General features: G+C 38.1%; 1 protein-coding gene and 1 long non-coding RNA gene across 2 annotated transcripts; both read left to right on the top strand.

Annotated features, from left to right (window-relative positions):
* Positions 1 to 657: 657 nt before the first annotated feature.
* On the top strand, positions 658 to 12,236 carry LOC103435424 (disease resistance protein RPV1-like). Its single transcript, XM_070819906.1, has 4 exons — positions 658 to 1,898; positions 8,699 to 9,806; positions 10,308 to 10,595; positions 10,685 to 12,236. The coding sequence occupies exons 1-4, from the start codon at positions 1,246 to 1,248 to the stop codon at positions 11,858 to 11,860; spliced, it is 3,225 nt and encodes a 1,074-aa protein (XP_070676007.1). The 5' UTR covers positions 658 to 1,245; the 3' UTR covers positions 11,861 to 12,236.
* Positions 12,237 to 13,742: 1,506 nt separating this feature from the next.
* Positions 13,743 to 16,743, top strand: LOC139195233 (uncharacterized). The gene is made up of 2 exons (XR_011579904.1): positions 13,743 to 13,960; positions 16,470 to 16,743. It is a non-coding gene; the product is annotated as an uncharacterized lncRNA (long non-coding RNA).
* The last annotated feature ends 1,792 nt before the right edge of the window (positions 16,744 to 18,535 follow it).

Consider the following 18,535-nt stretch of genomic DNA (forward strand, 5'->3'; position numbering starts at 1 on the left):
GGCGTAATATTCTTCTCTACTTGTAGGTGCTTAAGTGCGTAATTTTATGACCGACTTTGAAAGATAGTGAATTTGATACTAATTTATTGTAGCCGATTGAGTGATTTGCTCAAATTTCCTCACCATAATGCAGTTGTCTTAAAAAACCCAATAATTTACATTGCTTCAGTCCACAAAATTGTGAAGAATTCTTTTATTTTTTATTTTTAAAGAATTTATTATTATTAAGAGGAGGGAGAAGGATTCAAAATTATTCCAATAATTTAAGAAATGGGGGATTCAAACCCAGGATGCATGGGTTAAACCATCACCTTCTTCAAACACTGCATGAATGATACACAAAATACAGAGTGCTTATTATCGAAATAATATATATATATATATATATTATAAATTACTCTGTAAATCTTATTTCTAAAAACAAAAAGTAAGCTATGAATTCTATTGCTGGCTACTGGCCCATTTTGGTGATTATTGAATTTGTAGAGATACTAAGGCTGTACGTATCGATTATGAGAAGAAAAAAAAACAAACAAACAAAGTCGTGTGTATGATGTATGGAAAATAATTTCGTGGTTTGTTGCAAGTTTTGGTGATTGATTGTTGCGTCCTGGCACCTTGTCATTAGTGTTGGTGATTGTTTGTTGCAAGTTGGAGCATGAAGCTGCTATATAATTTCTCAATACAAATTGAATGATATGATGCCCATCCATGTTACATCAACCCATCGTGGCATCCTGGACTAATAGCGCACCAAAGTCACCCAAATGCTACGGTAGTCCTTGTTGAGATCAGATTACATTGGATGCTCTGCTGATGAAAAGATGAAATCAAGCAACAAAGTTTGTACATAAAGCACGTAAGGCCGGGAAGGGGGGGCCTATTGGCTTACCGTGTGTTTGCCACTATCATGCACTGTGACTTGTGAGTAGTCAGCTAGCTTTACAAAAAGGTATGAACTGATGATGATGTTCCCTTACTATGTCTTTATTCATGCGTGAACACGTTGAAGCTTTGTACGCGGAAGGTAAAGGTGCTTTAGTTGGGGTTCTTCTTTTTCCTCTCTTCGATGATTTTCTGGGAAAGCCTGAGCACCATAAAATTTTCAATAACTTAATAAATCTCATTCATCTCAAATATCCCCTTCTCTTTCTTCGATATATTATCAAGCGCTCGCAGCTTTCACTTCTTTTTTACTCGCAAGTTACAAGTCTATTGTTAGTTCCTTGAGAGAAACACAAACAGATGGAGTGCATCATGACTATCTTGCAGATTTGCTGCAGATCGTTAACATTTTCTTCTCCTTCATCTGCTGCACCTGCTGCTGCTGGTGACGATGATCATGATGGTATTGAATCGTTAACTTTTTCTCCGTCATCTGCTGCGGCTGCTGGTGGTGGTGGTGATGATCATGATGGTATTGAAGCTAATATCCCCCCTCGTCGGGAAAATTATGATGTGTTTATCAATTTCCGAGGTGAGGACACCCGCCTTGGTATTACCAGCCATCTTCATGCTGCCTTACTTCAGAAAAAAATTGAAACCTACATAGATTACAGACTTCAGAAGGGAGAAGAAATCGGACCTGCCCTTCTAGAGGCAATCGAGAAATCCACGCTTTCGGTGATCATTTTCTCACAAAACTATGCTTCTTCCACATGGTGTTTGGATGAGCTTGTGCATATACTCGAATGCAAGGTAAGATATGGCCAGATGGCTATACCTGTATTCTACGACATCAATCCATCTGATGTACGAAAACAACACGGGAGTTATGCGGTTGCATTTGCTCAACTTGAAAACCGTTTCAAGGACAATATTGATAAGGTGCGCAAGTGGAGGGATGCTTTGACGACTGCAGGCAATCTATCTGGGTTTGATTATTCAAACAAACCCGGGTAAGTAACTCATTCCTTAACTAGTATAGAATTATAAATTTTCTTTGATTTGTGCTAAGATTTGGTAAAGCGTTACTCTATTTTAAACTTGGGGAGGGGTGCCACTGTAGCTTTGCTACAATGCAATTGGGGGAGATTTTGGCTTTAACAAGACTTCATGTCTGCCCGTTGCTGCGGGTCGAAAAATTTGTCATGTAATTAAAATCAAATCATAAAGAAGAGTGAAATTTTTCTTGTAATTTAGAGAACAACATCACATCAAAGTAATATGTAATGTAAATAATGGAACAAAATAGAACATTTTAATAGACGGTGCAATCACAAAATATAATGTCTTTGCATAAGAAACAGATGTAGAATGCAGTTCAATTAGCTTTTCGAACTTATTACAACAACTCTATTTACACATATTTACAACAACTCTATCTGCACATATATGTACAATCATATTTACTATTATTTTTACACATATACTAATCAGCTTTTTCGAACTTGATCAACATAGAGAATTTTTTTTTTGACCTCATATGTATGCTTCCATGTTACAAATTAAAAAATAGAAGTTGTTAATGTAAATCAAAGATATTTTAGCTAAGATGATGGAACAAAAGTGTAATTATTGAAGAGAGACTCTTAATTGCTAAAAACAATTGAATACTCAAGTGCATTTAATATATAATATACTTTAAAAGCAAATATATGTTGATGTACGAATTTAAGTGTACCGGGAGGAGAAAAATAAAATTTCTTTTGCTCATGAATAATTAAAATTGACATATGCTAAAGCGTACATATGAAAAGAAGGTGGACTTTTGGAATTGTTCATATCACATTTTCTATTAAGCTAACCACAATAAACTTTTCTATCACAATTATCTGCATCCAAGTATGAATAAAAGTTAACTAATGTGATTATTTTCATCCTATTGTAAATGGAAATATAAACTTTTATTTTTTGCTGAATTGTAAACTGGGAGAAAAATATGCATAAATGTTGAAAAAGATTTATAAGATCTTAAAAAAATCTAGAAAATGAGTAGCAATTACCCTTCCAACTCAACTTGTAAACGGAAAGGAGGAAAAAGTAAACCAATGACTGGGTTTTCATTTTTTGTGTCACTGCTCTTATCATATTTGAAGCAAGCAACCATAAAACATATAATAATTCCAATTTCGATCCACCCATCACAATCCACTGACCTGAAACTAATTACAACTCTGGAGTATGTACTTCCTAAAGAATATGAACTAATATATATATATATATATATATATATATATATATATATATTATCACGCCTCGATCTCGACATACGTTCAGGATCGACACATGACATAGAGACATAACGGACATCTTAACATACATACAAGGTACAAAATGAAATACTAGAACTAATACCTCAAAATAAACATGCTATTGGACTCTCCCCCACAAAATATATACAAATCTATACACTCAAAATGCACAACCCTCATTAGGGCCAAGACATGACCATAGGCACTCAAAATTTAAGTTCCAAAAGAAATAATACACAGAAAGATAAAAGGGGCAACCTAATCACTTCAAATCTCTGATCTTTGCACTGCTACCCCCACCGACTCCTTGTAAACCTACTCAGGCTTGTCATTTGTACAATTAGTGCATGGAGTTTGCGCTAACACACCATAGCAAGTCCGAAAAGATGTCTTCGCTATGTCTTCATCTCGGATCCTCAATTGATGATAATCAATCCGCAAATCTAGCTTACTAAAATACTGAGCACCTTGAAGTTAGTTAAACAAGTCATTAATCCTCGGTTGAGGGTACTTATTTCGCACTGTCACTCAAAATCCTTATTAAGCTCATGATAATCGATGCGCAAACACATGATATGTCTTTTTTCTTCACAAAGAGAATGGGAGCACCCCAAGGTGAAACACTGGGTCGAATTAAACCTTTATCCAATAATTTATGTAATTGCGCTTTGAGCTTTCTAAGTTCCAAAGGCGCCATATGATACAGAGCCTTAGAAATAGGTGTTGTCTCTGGCATAAGGTCAAGAGTGAACTCAATCTCCCTTACTGGAGGCAAGCCATGTAACTCTGTAGGAAATACGTTAGGGAATTCTCTAACTATTGGGATGGCATTAATCTCACTATTTCCTTACTCAACAATTATGACATGAGCCAAATAACCCTGACGTCCGTGTCTCATGAGTCATTTAGCCTTAGCAACTAATACCATTATTGGTGGTGGAACAGGTTTATGAACTCCAACAAACTGAAACTGAGGTATGTCAAGTTGTCGAAAGGTTACCACTTTCTAAAAACAATCGAAATTCGTGCGATATATAGATAGGTAAGCCATGCCTATAATGACATCTAGATCTTGCATCGGAATAATCATCAAATATGTTGTCATTTCACCTTGATCCACCTGAGCCTCACAAGATCAAACTACTTGGTCAACAATATAAGGCCTCGAAAAAAAAGAGGAAATAGAATATGTCACATCCATCGTCTCAATGGGTTTACCCAAAGACTAAACAAAACTACTTGATATAAAGGAATTCTCGGCTCCAGGATAAAAAAATTGCCTAGCAGGGAGCGAATCAAGATGAATAATACATGTGATTGTGTTAGGCTCAGCCTCGGCCTCCAAAGTGGATAGTGCACAAACCTTGCCAACTCGCTAAGAACCCACTTGAGACGTCCCAACTCCACTACTCTGAGCCCCAACTCGCTGAGAACCTCTTCCAAGCTGTCTGCCACTTTGTTGTCTGGTCATTTAATGCCCAATCCCCAGCTGGACCGAGCCTGAAAGTGCTCCAAAATGCATACTCTACGCGCGAAGGTGTTACTGAGCCTCGAACACTAGCAGCGGGTCTACCAGCTCCGTTAGCAGTAGTCTGTGGGCAATCTCGAAATAGTGACCGATCTCGCCATACTGGTACAAGTCTTAGAACCATCTCTACATGCGTCATAGTGTCGGCGTCCGCAGTGAATGCAAATCCATAGAAGTGCCTTATGTGGCTGGTCTCGGGATCCTCTTAAATAACTCTTTGAACACCTTTCAGAAGAAGTCTGGCTTTGCGTTATCAGTACCTCATCGAAAACGACTCTGAGGACTTGCGTCAGTAAAATGCTGAAAACTTCCTCTAGAAGTAGCCTGGAAATCTCCACAAGAAGTACTTTGATGTCCTCCATGTGACAATCCTTAAGAACCACCAGACAAGAATCTCTGGCAACTTCGAGATCCACCCGAAAACGCATCAGACTACTGGCCCTCTGACCGGGGCTTCTTCCTTTGCTCTTCACTCACTCGTGCCTCAATTCCTTCTTAAGCTTTGATGTGCGTGCACGATCGATCGCCTGAGAAAATGAAGGCAATCCCTAAACAGATAACAGATTCCTTATACTAGGCTTGAATCCCCTAATAAGTTTCTTTGTTTTCTTTTCCTTAGGGAGGTGTTGAGAGAAACAGTAAAGTCGAATAAAACGGGCCACATAATCAACAACTGTGTCGGTGCCCTGCTCAATAGTGGCAAAATCTGCCTCCAACTCATCCCGAAATGACTCTAGAAAATACTGCTCAAAGAATGCAGTTTGAAATCGCTCCCAAGTTAAGGGTCTTCCAGCTACCAAAAAAGGACGAGTGATTTGCCACCACTCATAAGCCTGTTTATTAACATACACACCGCAAATGTCTACCTGCTCCTCAGGTAAGCATCGCATAACGGTGAAAAATCTTGAGATCTAATTGGTCCAAGACTCAACCGCCCACGGATCAGTACTACCATCGAATAAAGGTGGCTTATGATTATGAAACTCTATATATAGAGACTTCTCCTTACTAGAAGTCACACATACGTGAGCTTGCATCAACTGTGTCAAGTTCTCAATGGCCTGAAAAACATCATTGGGTCTATCATAATCGTGGCTAGCCTCTTAATCAATAGCAGAAGTGCCCTCGTCGGGGACATCCTCCCCAAGCAACCAAACAACACCATGTGGGGTCGTCATAATATATATGGTGCATAGAAGAATTCAATGTAAGCATTTACAAGAAATTTGAGAAACGAATCCACATGACCTAATTAAGGTCCAGTACCCAACCTACTTAAGGTTTCCTCACTCTAAGGTTAAGGTATGGGAACCTAAACCTAAGCTTTGATACCACCAAAGGTTGTCACACCCGATCTCGACATATGTTCAGGATCGACACATGACACAGGTACGTAGGGGACAACTTAACATACGTAAAAGATACGAAATGAAATATTAGAACTAATACCTTAAAATAAACATAATAGTGGGCTCTCCCCCACAAAATATATACAAATATGTACTCTCAAAATACACAACCCTCACTAGTGCCAAGACATGCCCATAGACGCTCAAAATATAAATCACAAAAGAAATAATACAAGGAAGGATAAAGGGGAAACCTAATCCCTCCAAGTCTCTGATATTTGCACTTTTACCCCCACCGGTTCCTCGTAATACAAGGAAGGATAAAGAGGAAACCTAATCCCTCCAAGTCTCTGATCTTTGCACTTTTACCCCCACCGGTTCCTCGTAATCTATTCAAGTCTATCACATGTACAATTAGTGCCTAGAGTCCATGTTAGCACACCTTAGCACGAATATCAAGACGTCACGTACTATCGTCGCCTGGGCCGAGGTCCAATTTGGCCGAAAAGTGGCCTGAAATCACCCTAGACCATCAGAACTCAAAAATGAGTGTTCTTCGAACCCCGACACCCCAACCAGTGCTTGGGCCTTGTTTCTAGGTTCAAGGACAATCTATTGGTGGCGTTGGTCGAAGGAACAAGCTTCAGAAACAGTCGATCGTCGTCAAATACTCATGGACCAGTTAGTGAAATAATTCACGAAACAGAGGCCTAATCTCGTCGTGTTTGTGTGGAGATTGAAGGGAAAGTGGCGTGGTGATGTTTGGTGGTGGTGGAAGGTTGAGAAAAGCTAAAAAAATCGACAAAAATCATGTCAAAAATTGCAAAGGGTTCGGGTCAAGAGCCGATTCACGAAGGGGGAATGGGTCGTGTTGAGTTCTCTCCTCTCTTCTCTGATTGGTCACCTCACTATCACTCTCTCTCCCCTCCCTCGAATTAATGGGAGCTTTTAGTTATATATTAAACATTTTTTTTCCTTAATCGAACTTCTAACGTCCATAACTTCTTCGTTATCACTCCAATTCGTGAACGTCTTTCGCCCACGCGCTCATGGAATTGAGTTTGATTCGAAAACACTAATTGTGACCTCGAAAGGTCTACAAATTTTGAAAGATTAATTACTAAAATTCATACCTTGTAATTATTCAATTCAAACTCTAATATTGACGGAATTAGAATAAAATAAAAATAATATAAATACGAAATACGGAATTAAATAATTTAATACATAATTAATAATGAAATTTTGGGGACGGAATTTTACATGTACAATAAAGCAGCATGTTTGGTGAAATTTATGATCGTTTAATTGAACACCCAAAACATTCGATCTTATACAAATGAGTACTGTTGCAACCTAAACTAATGAAAAGGTGAACACAACCCACTCATCCCTCTCTATTTCTCTCTCTACAATCCCTACAGCTCTCTCTCTCTCTCTCTCTCTCCCACTTACTGAATCGCAAATCTCATAGGAACAGGTCATACTTGGCTCTGTTCACGCCTCCTCTCCTTCGGATTTGGATCCTCTCCTGAGCTAATGGAGAGGATCCTCCTGACCAGTTATCATGTGTCGTTAGATAACTATAATTATTATAATTTTAAAAGGATTCCCTGTTTGTAACCGTTGGATAAAAATTCAACGATCCATGATAACTGATCAGGAGAATCCTCTCCATTAGCGCAGGAGAGGATCCAGATCCCTCTCCTTCTCTCTCTGTAACACTTTCCTCACCAAACCTAAACACCTGTCCCTCCATCTCACCGACTGCAACCGCACCTCTCCCTAGTCTAAAATGATAATTGCCTACCCACCTTTTACCTCAGGCCGTTGGATCTAAAATCTGGATGGGCATTACGGTCATTTGCACATTGAATCAGGCCTTCCTCGTTAACCACCCAGAACAATGCCCACGTTAGGCCCAAACGCACCAATCACCCCCCCTCCCCCCCCCCCCCGCGAACAGGAATTTTTTTTTTAAAGGATGGAAATTCTGTAAATAAATCAAAATTCCCAATTGAAATTGCCCTATAGCTTAGATAGGAAACTTTAACGAAAAGCTTTCGGTACTGTTCATTTTAACGAAAAACCACATTTTTACACTAAAAAGTCAATATTGGTACTATTCACTTTACCTTTTATTTTGTCCTTATCGTTAAAACTTAAAGTTTTCAAACATTTTTCATTAGTTTTCCTTATATAATACAATGCCACCCCTCCCAACTTTAGACTAGGGTAATTACGAAATTGCCATTTTCTGGTGGGTTCGGGGAGGGATGGCCCTGTTCCTTGGCTATTCATGTAATTAGTTGTAGCTCATTTAAACGTATTTAATTTCTCTTTAGGGTTAACGATTTCATTAGTGGGACAAGTTCATTTTCTTCAAAAAGATAGTGGGTTGAATGCCATAATATGCAAGCTTACTTAGTTGTATTGTTGTTTGCCTGAAAACAAATGTATTTCTATTTTAATATTGCTTTAATTTTATTTTGAGGAGAGAATACATAAGATTTCTTTTCTTGCACAACTATACGATGTTAAAACTTTTAGCATATTTCTTTATTTACATGACAACTTTTTTGACCGGTGTGTGTGTGTATATATATATATATATATATATATGCCAGGACGGAAGCAGATCTAATTAAGAATGTTGTCGATCATATTTGGAGAAACTTGAATTGTGAATCATCATGTGGTTTAGAGGGCCTGGTTGGAATTGAAAGTTGCATTCAGCAAATTGAATCGCGACTGGGCATTTACTCAAAGGACGCTTGCATCACTGTTGGTATTTGGGGCATGGGTGGTATTGGCAAGACCACCCTTGCTGAAACTATATTTCACAGACTCTCTTCTAAATTCGAAGCTTCTTGTTTCCTTAAAAATGTCAGGGAGAAATCAGAACGATCAGATGGACAAGATCGCTTGCAAAAGCAACTTCTAAGTGAGATATTCAAGGAAGAAGGTATATCCATAGAATCACCTGCTATTCGAAATAGGCTCAGCCTCACAAAGGTCTTCATTGTTCTTGATGATATGAGTAGTCCAATGCAAATGCAACGTTTAGCTGGTGATCGTCTTAGGTATGGCACTGGAAGTAGAATCATTATCACAAGTAGAGATAGGGACACACTTACACACACTGTTAAAGAGGATAATATCTATGAGGTTAAGGTATTAAAACCAGATTACGCTCTTCAGCTCTTCTGTTCGCATGCTTTCAAGAATAACACTACTCGTAGAACAGATTATGAGGAGTTGGCGAAAAAGATTGTGGATTATGCCGGAGGCGTTCCTTTAGCTCTTACAGTTCTGGGGTCCTTGTTCTTCAATTGCAAGAGTAAAGAAGACTGGGAAGATGAATTCAATAAATTGAAACGATTTCCTAGACCAGATATCCAGAAAGTGTTGAGAATAAGTTATAATAGATTGGAAGAAAATGAGAAGGACATATTTCTGGATATAGCATGTTTTCATAGAGGGAAGGAAGTGAATGAGGTAAAACGAATGTTAGATGTTCGTGGATTCTTTGCGACATCCGGAATTAGAATTCTCCGTGATAGGTCTCTCATATCAATTGATTCAAAAAGACAGGTAGGGAAAGTCATAGAGATGCACGATTTGCTACAAGAAATGGGAAGGACAATTATTCATGAACAATGTATTAAAGATCCCAGTAAACGGAATAGGTTGCTCACGAAAGAGGATATCTATCATGTACTGAAAAGTGACAAGGTAAGAGCCAAATGCATTCAATTTTTTCTTTTCTTTTGTAAGAAAAAAATAAATAGCACACTTTAGATGATAACACAATAAAAGTAACACTTATTTATAAAAAGAAAAATTCTTAAATTATTAGTTTTATTGAATTTTATTGCAAAAATGCTATTCTTAATATTTATTTATACTATTATTTGTACTGTCTCTCTAATAGAGATGAGACCCCATGCAATGACTGACCCTACCTCTATTAGAAAGATGGTACAAATAATAGTACAAATAAGTGATAAGCATAACACTACTATTTTTATTGTGCTAGGAAGTCTATGTAGTTTTTGTTATTTTATTATAATTATCTTGGATATTTTAGTAGAAACTTGTACATCATTACCATCGCAAATACTCTAGATTATTCTATAACTTTGTTGAATTCTTTTTCCATATAAGCATTACATCTTAACATGTTGAAAATAATTACATTTAAACTTTGTTCTTATTCTTTGTTCTTATTGTCAGGAAACTCCAAACGTTGAAGCCATATTTATTGAATGGAATAAGAGTGAAAAGCAACCACTGGAACGCGCAGACTTCAAATTGATGCCAAACCTAATAATGCTAAGTGTGGATAATTCTCAAATATTTGACCGCAAATCCACCGCTTCTATAGACCTTCCCGATTCTCTTCGTTACCTCTACTGGGGGGGATATCCACTGGAATCTTTACCGTCAAAATTTTCGCCGGAAAATCTAGTTGAGCTTCATGTGCCACAAGGCCGAGTTAAAAAGCTCTACAAAGAAGACCAGGTATATTATATGCCTATTCGAATTCTTGTATAAAATTTAAGTGTAGAAATTATATTTATTCTTGATATTTCTCTCTACTCTTGTTACAGAGACTTGTCAACTTACAAGTGATCGATCTCTCTTGGTGTGTACGTTTGGTTGAAATTCCTTGGTATTTTCAAGATCTTGACAAGCTTACTTATCTTGATCTTCATGGCTGCACAAGTCTTAAGTATCTTCCAGAGATGCCAAGAAATATTAAATACTTGGATTTATCTATGAGTAGTATAAAGGAATTGCCCCAATCAATTTGGTCAAACGAAAAAATTTCTTACTTGAATATAAATGATTGCGGAGACCTTGAGAAACTTCCAAGCAACATGTGTAAGCTGAAAATCTCTGGTTCTTTTAATCTAGATTGGTGCAAATCTCTTGCCAAGTTTTCTGAGCCTCCTAGGCATATAAGTAAATTATCATTGATTGGTTGCAAGAGACTTGTGAGTCTACCTACCAACATTTGTAAGTTGAAATATCTCGAGGAACTCGATCTCTCCGACTGCTTTAAACTTGAATACTTCCCAAAGATCTTGGAGCCGATGGAACATTTGAAGTCCTTAAATTTAAGTAGAACATGGGTTCAAGAGCTACACTCATCAATCGAGTTTCTCCCTGCTCTCGAAATACTAGAACTATGTGGTTGCAAAAGGCTTTCAAGTATCCCAAAGAGCATTTGTAAGTTGAAGTATCTCAAGAAACTCGATCTCTCTTGGTGCTCGAAACTTGAAAACTTCCCAGAGATCTTGGAGCCAATGGAACATTTGAAGTCTTTAAATCTAAGTCAAACGGCGGTTTCAAGCATCCCAAAGAGCATTTGTAAGTTGAAATATCTCGAGAAACTCAATCTCTCCAGCTGCTTTGAACTTGAAAACTTCCCAGAGATCTTGGAGCCAATGGAACATTTGAAGTCTTTAAATTTAAGTCAAACGGCGGTTCAAGAGCTACACTCATCAATCGAGTTTCTCCCTGCTCTCAAAATACTAGAACTAGATGATTGCAAAAGGCTTTCAAGTATCCCAAAGAGCATTTGTAAGTTGAAATATCTCGAGAAACTCAAGCTCTCTAGGTGCTCCAAACTTGAAAACTTCCCAGAGATCTTGGAGCCAATGGAACATTTGGAGTGTTTAAATTTATGTAAAACAGGGGTTCAAAAACCCTCACCAGGCGAGTTTCTCCCTGCGCTCCAATGGAAATCAGTGTTCTACGACTCCGACTCATCAGACCCTTGAATTTTGGTAAGTGGAACATCGGTTAAAAAGCCGTTTTTAAAACCACTGACAGATGTAAACAAGATCATAAAGAGTAGGGGAACTTATAGCTTCCGGAGAGTTATGTTCGTGGTCATACAATATAGGCGCATAACTGTAACCATGGACAGTGTTCATGCCTGCACAATCAGCTCGAAATGTCATATGCAACAACGACATGTTCTCTTTCAAGATAATGTGGCATGATGGATGGGTGGTCATTCTATCAATCAAGATTGCACATTCAGACATGACTCAATTTAATTGTATTTATGGACGTTTGTATGTCAATTGGCCAGCAAAAAATTACTCCCAATTACAAATAAAATTTTATTCTAGCTGCAGCCGGGCCATATAATGCTGCCTTCACCATTTCTGGCGTAAGTTCTCTTACTTTGCGCCAAAGTGACAATTCTAAGGGCATTGTCAAACTCTGCACGTGCCCAAATCTGCCAATAAATATAAGCAACCAATATAATCTAGAACAGATCCTCGTCCAAAACAAAAACTAGAACATATCCAAACTTCTGTGACAAAAAGAGACTGAGAACATTTGATTTGGAAATTCCTTCAGCAAAACAAATATACAGCTCCAATAACCTATTTGTCGATGTGGTCATGACCCAAGAACATTTCCCTTGTAATGTAATAAACAATTCTTGGGTCATATGACACATTTCTAAAGTCTGCATTATACTCCGATCGGGAGGGGCTAATTCAAACCCCTCGGGTAAAATAACAAACAGCCCCGACACGAAACAAAAATCTCAGCTTAGATCAGCGAATTACAACATCCCGAGCTCACATTAACCACTTCAACTACGGGGCGTGTATTCAATTAGGATTTTGAGGGATTTTAATTCTTTTAATGAATCTACGGGCATTCAATCAGGAATTCAAGTGATTCTCTAAAATTCAATGTGTATTCAATCAGGATTTTAAGATAGTTTATGAAAATCCTTAGAAATCCGGATGTATTCAATTAGAATTTTAAAGAAGTTTATAACATTCCAGGTGTATTCAATTAGAATTTGATTTTAAAGAATTTGAGAAAGTTGGGGAATTAGAGGGAATTGGAGAGATTTCGTAATGTATTTTGAGCATCCACAAATCTCACATCCCAAGAGATTTTGAGGGAATTGAATCAAAATTTTACATGGGGGGTGTATTCAATTGAGAATGTGAGAGATTTTAATGGATTTATAAATCCATGGATTTTTATGGAGTTTAATTGATTTGTAGAGATTCCATATAAAATTTTGATTCAATTCCCTCGAAATCTCATGGGAAGAGGTGAGATTTGTGGATACTTAAAATACACTACGAAATCTCTCCAATTCCCTCTAATTCCTTAACTTTCTCAAATTCTTTAAAATCAATTTCTAATTGAATACATCTGGAATGTTATAAACTTCTTTAAAATCTTAATTGAATACACCTGGATTTCTAAGGATTTTAATAAACTATTTTAAAATTCTAATTGAATACACCTAGAATTTCAGAGAATCACTTAAAATCCTGATTGAATACCCCTAGATTCATTAAAAGAATTAAAATCCTTTAAAATCCCAATTGAATACACCTCCCTTAAACTCCATAAAAATCCATGGATTTATAAATCCATTAAAATCTCTCAAATTCTCAATTGAATACACCCTCCTACAATTAGACTAAAAATTCAAAATCAATCTGATTTCGAACACATTTCCACCGGCATAAATCCCGAGACACACTACAATATACATCCACTTACACATATAAAAATATATATACAAGCATATACATATAGGGGCTGTTTGTTTGGGCTCACTAAGTTTCATTGGACTGGACTACACTAATTATTAGTGTAGTCCCATGTTTGGTAGGCAGAGGGACTAAGTTTAATGAGATTAGCCCTCACTCGCTCCGACTATTTCCTTCGCTCGGAGTTCTTACTGAGGACGCCCAAATACCACGGGATTGCTAAGCCCGTCTTCGAGAGAGAATCGTCGTTCGTCCTCGTCTGCTCGCTCATCTTCCTGCACTGGCATCCTCGTACTGCTCGCCCTTATCTCCTGCTCGTCATCATCTACTCTTGGTCTGGTAAATTTCAAATCTGACGATTGATTTCTTCGATTTTGTTCTAGATCGTTAAATTATTACTGGGTTTTCATCGATTCATTGTTTTGGGTTTGAAAATTCTGAAAATTTGGAATTTTTACATCAAAGATTGTCAGTTTTGTAGATAATATTAGTTTTCTTGAATTTTGTGGTTTTGGGTGTTTTTGATTTGGGTTGAATTTCATAAATTAGTAGTAGCTAAGTGGTCCGAGGCTGGTGGGTTATTAGCATCGTTCAAATTGTTTGTCTGTGTAATTTGCAATGACTCTGCAATACTTTGCAATGGCAGTAGCCTGGTGCACGGGGCTGCACATTTGTTCATATTAATATCAGTAATTAGGTGTTATATGAGGAAAGTAAAATGATAATTATGGTGCAAATTTTGATTAGAAAATTAGTATTAAGGACAAAGAATTGTGTGCCTCAACATGTGGTGCTCTTGTCTATTCCTATCACGTCCACAATTTGATGTATATGCAAGGCTTTTGATTAGAAAACTAGTATTACAGACAAAGAATTGAGATGCAGATGCAGAGCTTTGGAGTTTGGGTGTTGTTTTTGGTAAATTATTAATAAATAAAATTTGAAAACTTGGAGCCAAATTCATTAATTGTTTGTCTATGTATCTACTTTGCAATGACTCTGCAATGGCTGCCATGGCAGTAGCCTGGTGCACTGGGCTCAGTTGTTTGTTTTGGTCTGCTGTACTTTCCCATTCATATCCATCCGATTCTATTTCAATTGCTTTTTACAATTGTTCATTTAATCTCACTTATGTAAATAAATGCAGAAATTTGTTGTTGTTTGATTCCTTGTGCTGAAATACTTCAGTTTTATTTGCAGTTCTTGGTTTTCTTGCATGATATTTGTCTGGGAAGATCAAATTGTTTGATCACAGAAGCTATTCTGCAGAGCTCTGTATTGTATGCGGTGTGTGTGTGTGTGTATGCATGCGGTGTGTGTGTGTGTGTGTGTGTGTGTGTGTGTATGTATGCGGTGTGTGTGTGTGTGTGTATGTATGCGGTGTGTGTGTGTGTGTGTGTGTGTGTGTGTGTGTGTATGTGTGCAGTGTGTGTGTGTGTGTGTGTGTGTGTGTGTGTGTGTATGTATGCGGTGTGTGTGTGTGTGTGTGTATGTATGCAGTGTGTGTGTGTGTGTGTGTGTGTGTGTGTGTGTGTATGTATGTATGCAGTGTGTGTGTGTGTGTATGTATGCAGTGTGTGTGTGTGTGTGTGTGTGTGTGTGTATGCAGTGTGTGTGTGTGTGTGTATGTATGTATGCAGTGTGTGTGTGTGTGTGTGTGTGTGTGTGTGTGTGTGTGTGTGTGTGTGTGTGCAGTGTGTGTGTGTGTGTGTATGTATGTATGCAGTGTGTGTGTGTGTGTGTGTGTGTGTGCAGTGTGTGTGTGTGTGTATGTATGTATGCAGTGTGTGTGTGTGTGTATGCAGTGTGTGTGTGTGTATGTATGTAGTGTGTGTGTGTGTGTATGCAGTGTGTGTGTGTGTGTGTATGTATGTATGCAGTGTGTGTATGTGTGTGTGTGTGTATGTATGCGGTGTGTGTGTGTGTGTATGTATGCAGTGTGTGTGTGTGTGTGTGTGTGTATGCAGTGTGTGTATGTGTATGTATGCGGTGTGTGTGTGTGTATGTATGTATGCAGTGTGTGTGTGTGTGTGTGTATGTATGTATGCAGTGTGTGTGTGTGTGTGTGTATGTATGTATGCAGTGTGTGTGTGTGTGTGTGTGTGTGTGTGTGTGTGTGTGTGTGTGTATGTATGCGGTGTGTGTGTGTGTGTATGTATGCAGTGTGTGTGTGTGTGTGTGTATGCAGTGTGTGTGTGTATGTGTATGTATGCGGTGTGTGTGTGTGTGTGTATGTATGTATGCAGTGTGTGTGTGTGTGTGTGTATGCAGTGTGTATGTATGCAATGTGTGTGTGTGTGTGTGTATGTATGCAGTGTGTGTGTGTGTGTGTGTGTGTGTATGCAGTGTGTGTGTGTATGTATGTATGTATGCAGTGTGTGTGTGTGTATGTATGCAGTGTGTGTGTGTGTGTGTATGCAGTGTGTGTGTGTATGTATGTATGTATGCAGTGTGTGTGTGTGTGTGTGTATGTATGCGGTGTGTGTGTGTGTGTATGTATGCAGTGTGTGTGTGTGTGTATGTATGCAGTGTGTGTGTGTGTGTATGTATGCAGTGTGTGTGTGTGTATGCAGTGTGTGTGTGTGTGTGTATGCGGTGTGTGTGTGTGTGTGTGTGTGTGTGTGTATGCGGTGTGTGTGTGTGTGTGTATGTATGCAGTGTGTGTGTGTGTGTGTGTGTATGCAGTGTGTGTGTGTGTGTGTATGTATGTATGCAATGTGTGTGTGTGTATGTATGTATGCAGTGTGTGTGTGTGTACTTGGTTTATAACCATGATATTACAATGTGAATGTTTTGTATTGTGTGGGGTTGATGCTGAATTGCAATTTTTTGTGGTTGTTGGTTGCAGAGAAGAGGAGCATAAACGGAAGGCTAAGGCTAAGAAAGTGTTCGTCCAAAGGCTTTTAAGCGACAACGCAAGCGGATGAGGATTTTGGCTAATGTTAACATGGATGTATTTTATTAATGTTAACATGGATGTATTTTATTAATCATACAATCTTATGTTATGGCTTATAACTTAGCTTTGCACTAGTATTTTGGCTTATGTTAACTAGCCATTTTGTAAATTATGGAGATCTATTTTGGCTAATGTTAACTAATGTTAACTAGGATTTTCTAAATTATGGAGATCTTCTTATGTACTTGTATTTGTTGAAGTTGCATGTATTGGGCACTATTATTTTTCTTCTGTTGGGTGATAGAGTTTAAACCAAGCTACGTTTGCAAATTAAACCCAATTCTATTAGCAGGTAATAGAAACAAAACAATTGTCAATTTTGTTTAAGATTCATAATATACATGGTAAAAATATGCTCCAATTAACCCATATCATGAGATTTGTAGCATTACTCTATTACACAATGACAAAAATTTGTAGTCCTAGTCTAAGCAAACACAAATCTGGTGAACAATACTGTTTTTCTTATCCTGCTTCTTAGTCCGACATTACACCAAACGCTTCACTAAATTAGTCCAGCTTAGTCCAATCTAAGCCAGTCCAGCTTAGTCCCGGCAGCTAGTCCAGTCCGAGACAGTCCGGCGCAACAAACGCACCCATAGAGAGAGTACCTGCGCAAGACCTGTTTGGGGGAGACCCGAGCCCTGGAATAAAGCGACTGCTTCATTGCCACTAATCGGGCCATTGCGTTCCAAACTGGCTCGTCGAAAATACGCATCGAAGAGATCCACTTTCGTCAATTGGTTCTACACCGACGCAATCGCCACCGTCGGATTGCGATTCGCGGAAAATTAGACCATGGAATCAATCGAGACCTCCGCGCGCTCAGGCTGCCGTACGCGTGAGTAGAGCCGGGAATAATCAGAAAACCACGAATTCGAAGGACCAAGGTTTCGATGCCTTAGAGAACGACGACGTACAACGGGGATTTGGTAGTCCTTCCTTCTTCTCCGCTGAGGAGGAAAATCAGAAGATGACGGAGACACTGACAGATGGTCGTTATACATTTCGTAGGGATATTAAGGATTCTCACATACCGTTCATCGCGTATCGTGCGGTCAGAAATCATTTGATTTTATTATTTAAATTTAAACACAAATAATATCTGACGAAAATGTTTTTCACATGTTTGTTTCCCTTTGCTGCACAGTTAAATGAAGGGTTTGCCCAGCTTGCCCACGCGTCCATCATGGCTGGTCCTTCTTCTCCGATTTCTTCTTGGCTTTTTCTTTCCGTTCGCTTCTCTCTCTCCATTCCCACCTTCTGCTTATTTTCAAACCTACTTAAAACTAAAGTTTTACATTTAGAATAATAAGAAACAATTTACATAACATATAATTGGTCTAATACACATATTATTCAAATACCCAATCAGTTTATCATTGGTCTTACTCTATTATACACATTAGTCTATCTGATTACAAAACTAATTGTATAAACTACCAAGTGAAGTTGCATTCCATAACATATATACCCAACAGACCCAACAATGCTCGGGTTTTCCATAACTTTTATACACGTTAATTTAGTTTCATATTTAATGTTTCAGAATCATTTTGATACCCATAAACACACTGTATGAGTTATCAAAGCTACTTCAAATCACAAAGAAAGAACTATGCACAAGTGGGAGAGTACCAGTGCACCTTAAATGCTTCCTTGATAGCCAACTTAGATTTTTGCAGAGGTGAAACAAAGTCTATGTGCTCGAGTATTTTCGTCTTATGGGTTTCAGGGTGATGGTCCTCTCATGCTGCATATATTGGGTTGAATCTCTTGGAGGGAAACTCAAATTTTAGGTACTAAACTTCCCGAACTTGCTCCAACCTATGGGGCAAATATGAGTTTTAACCCAAAACTCATTTGTGGGGCAAATTTAGCTCAGGATTCCCCTTGGGTTAGGAGAAAATTTTCATTGTGACCAGAACACGAGTAATACTTTTATATAAGTGGTG

Source organism: Malus domestica, chromosome 04 (assembly GCF_042453785.1).
Source record: "Malus domestica chromosome 04, GDT2T_hap1".
NCBI lineage: Eukaryota > Viridiplantae > Streptophyta > Magnoliopsida > Rosales > Rosaceae > Malus > Malus domestica.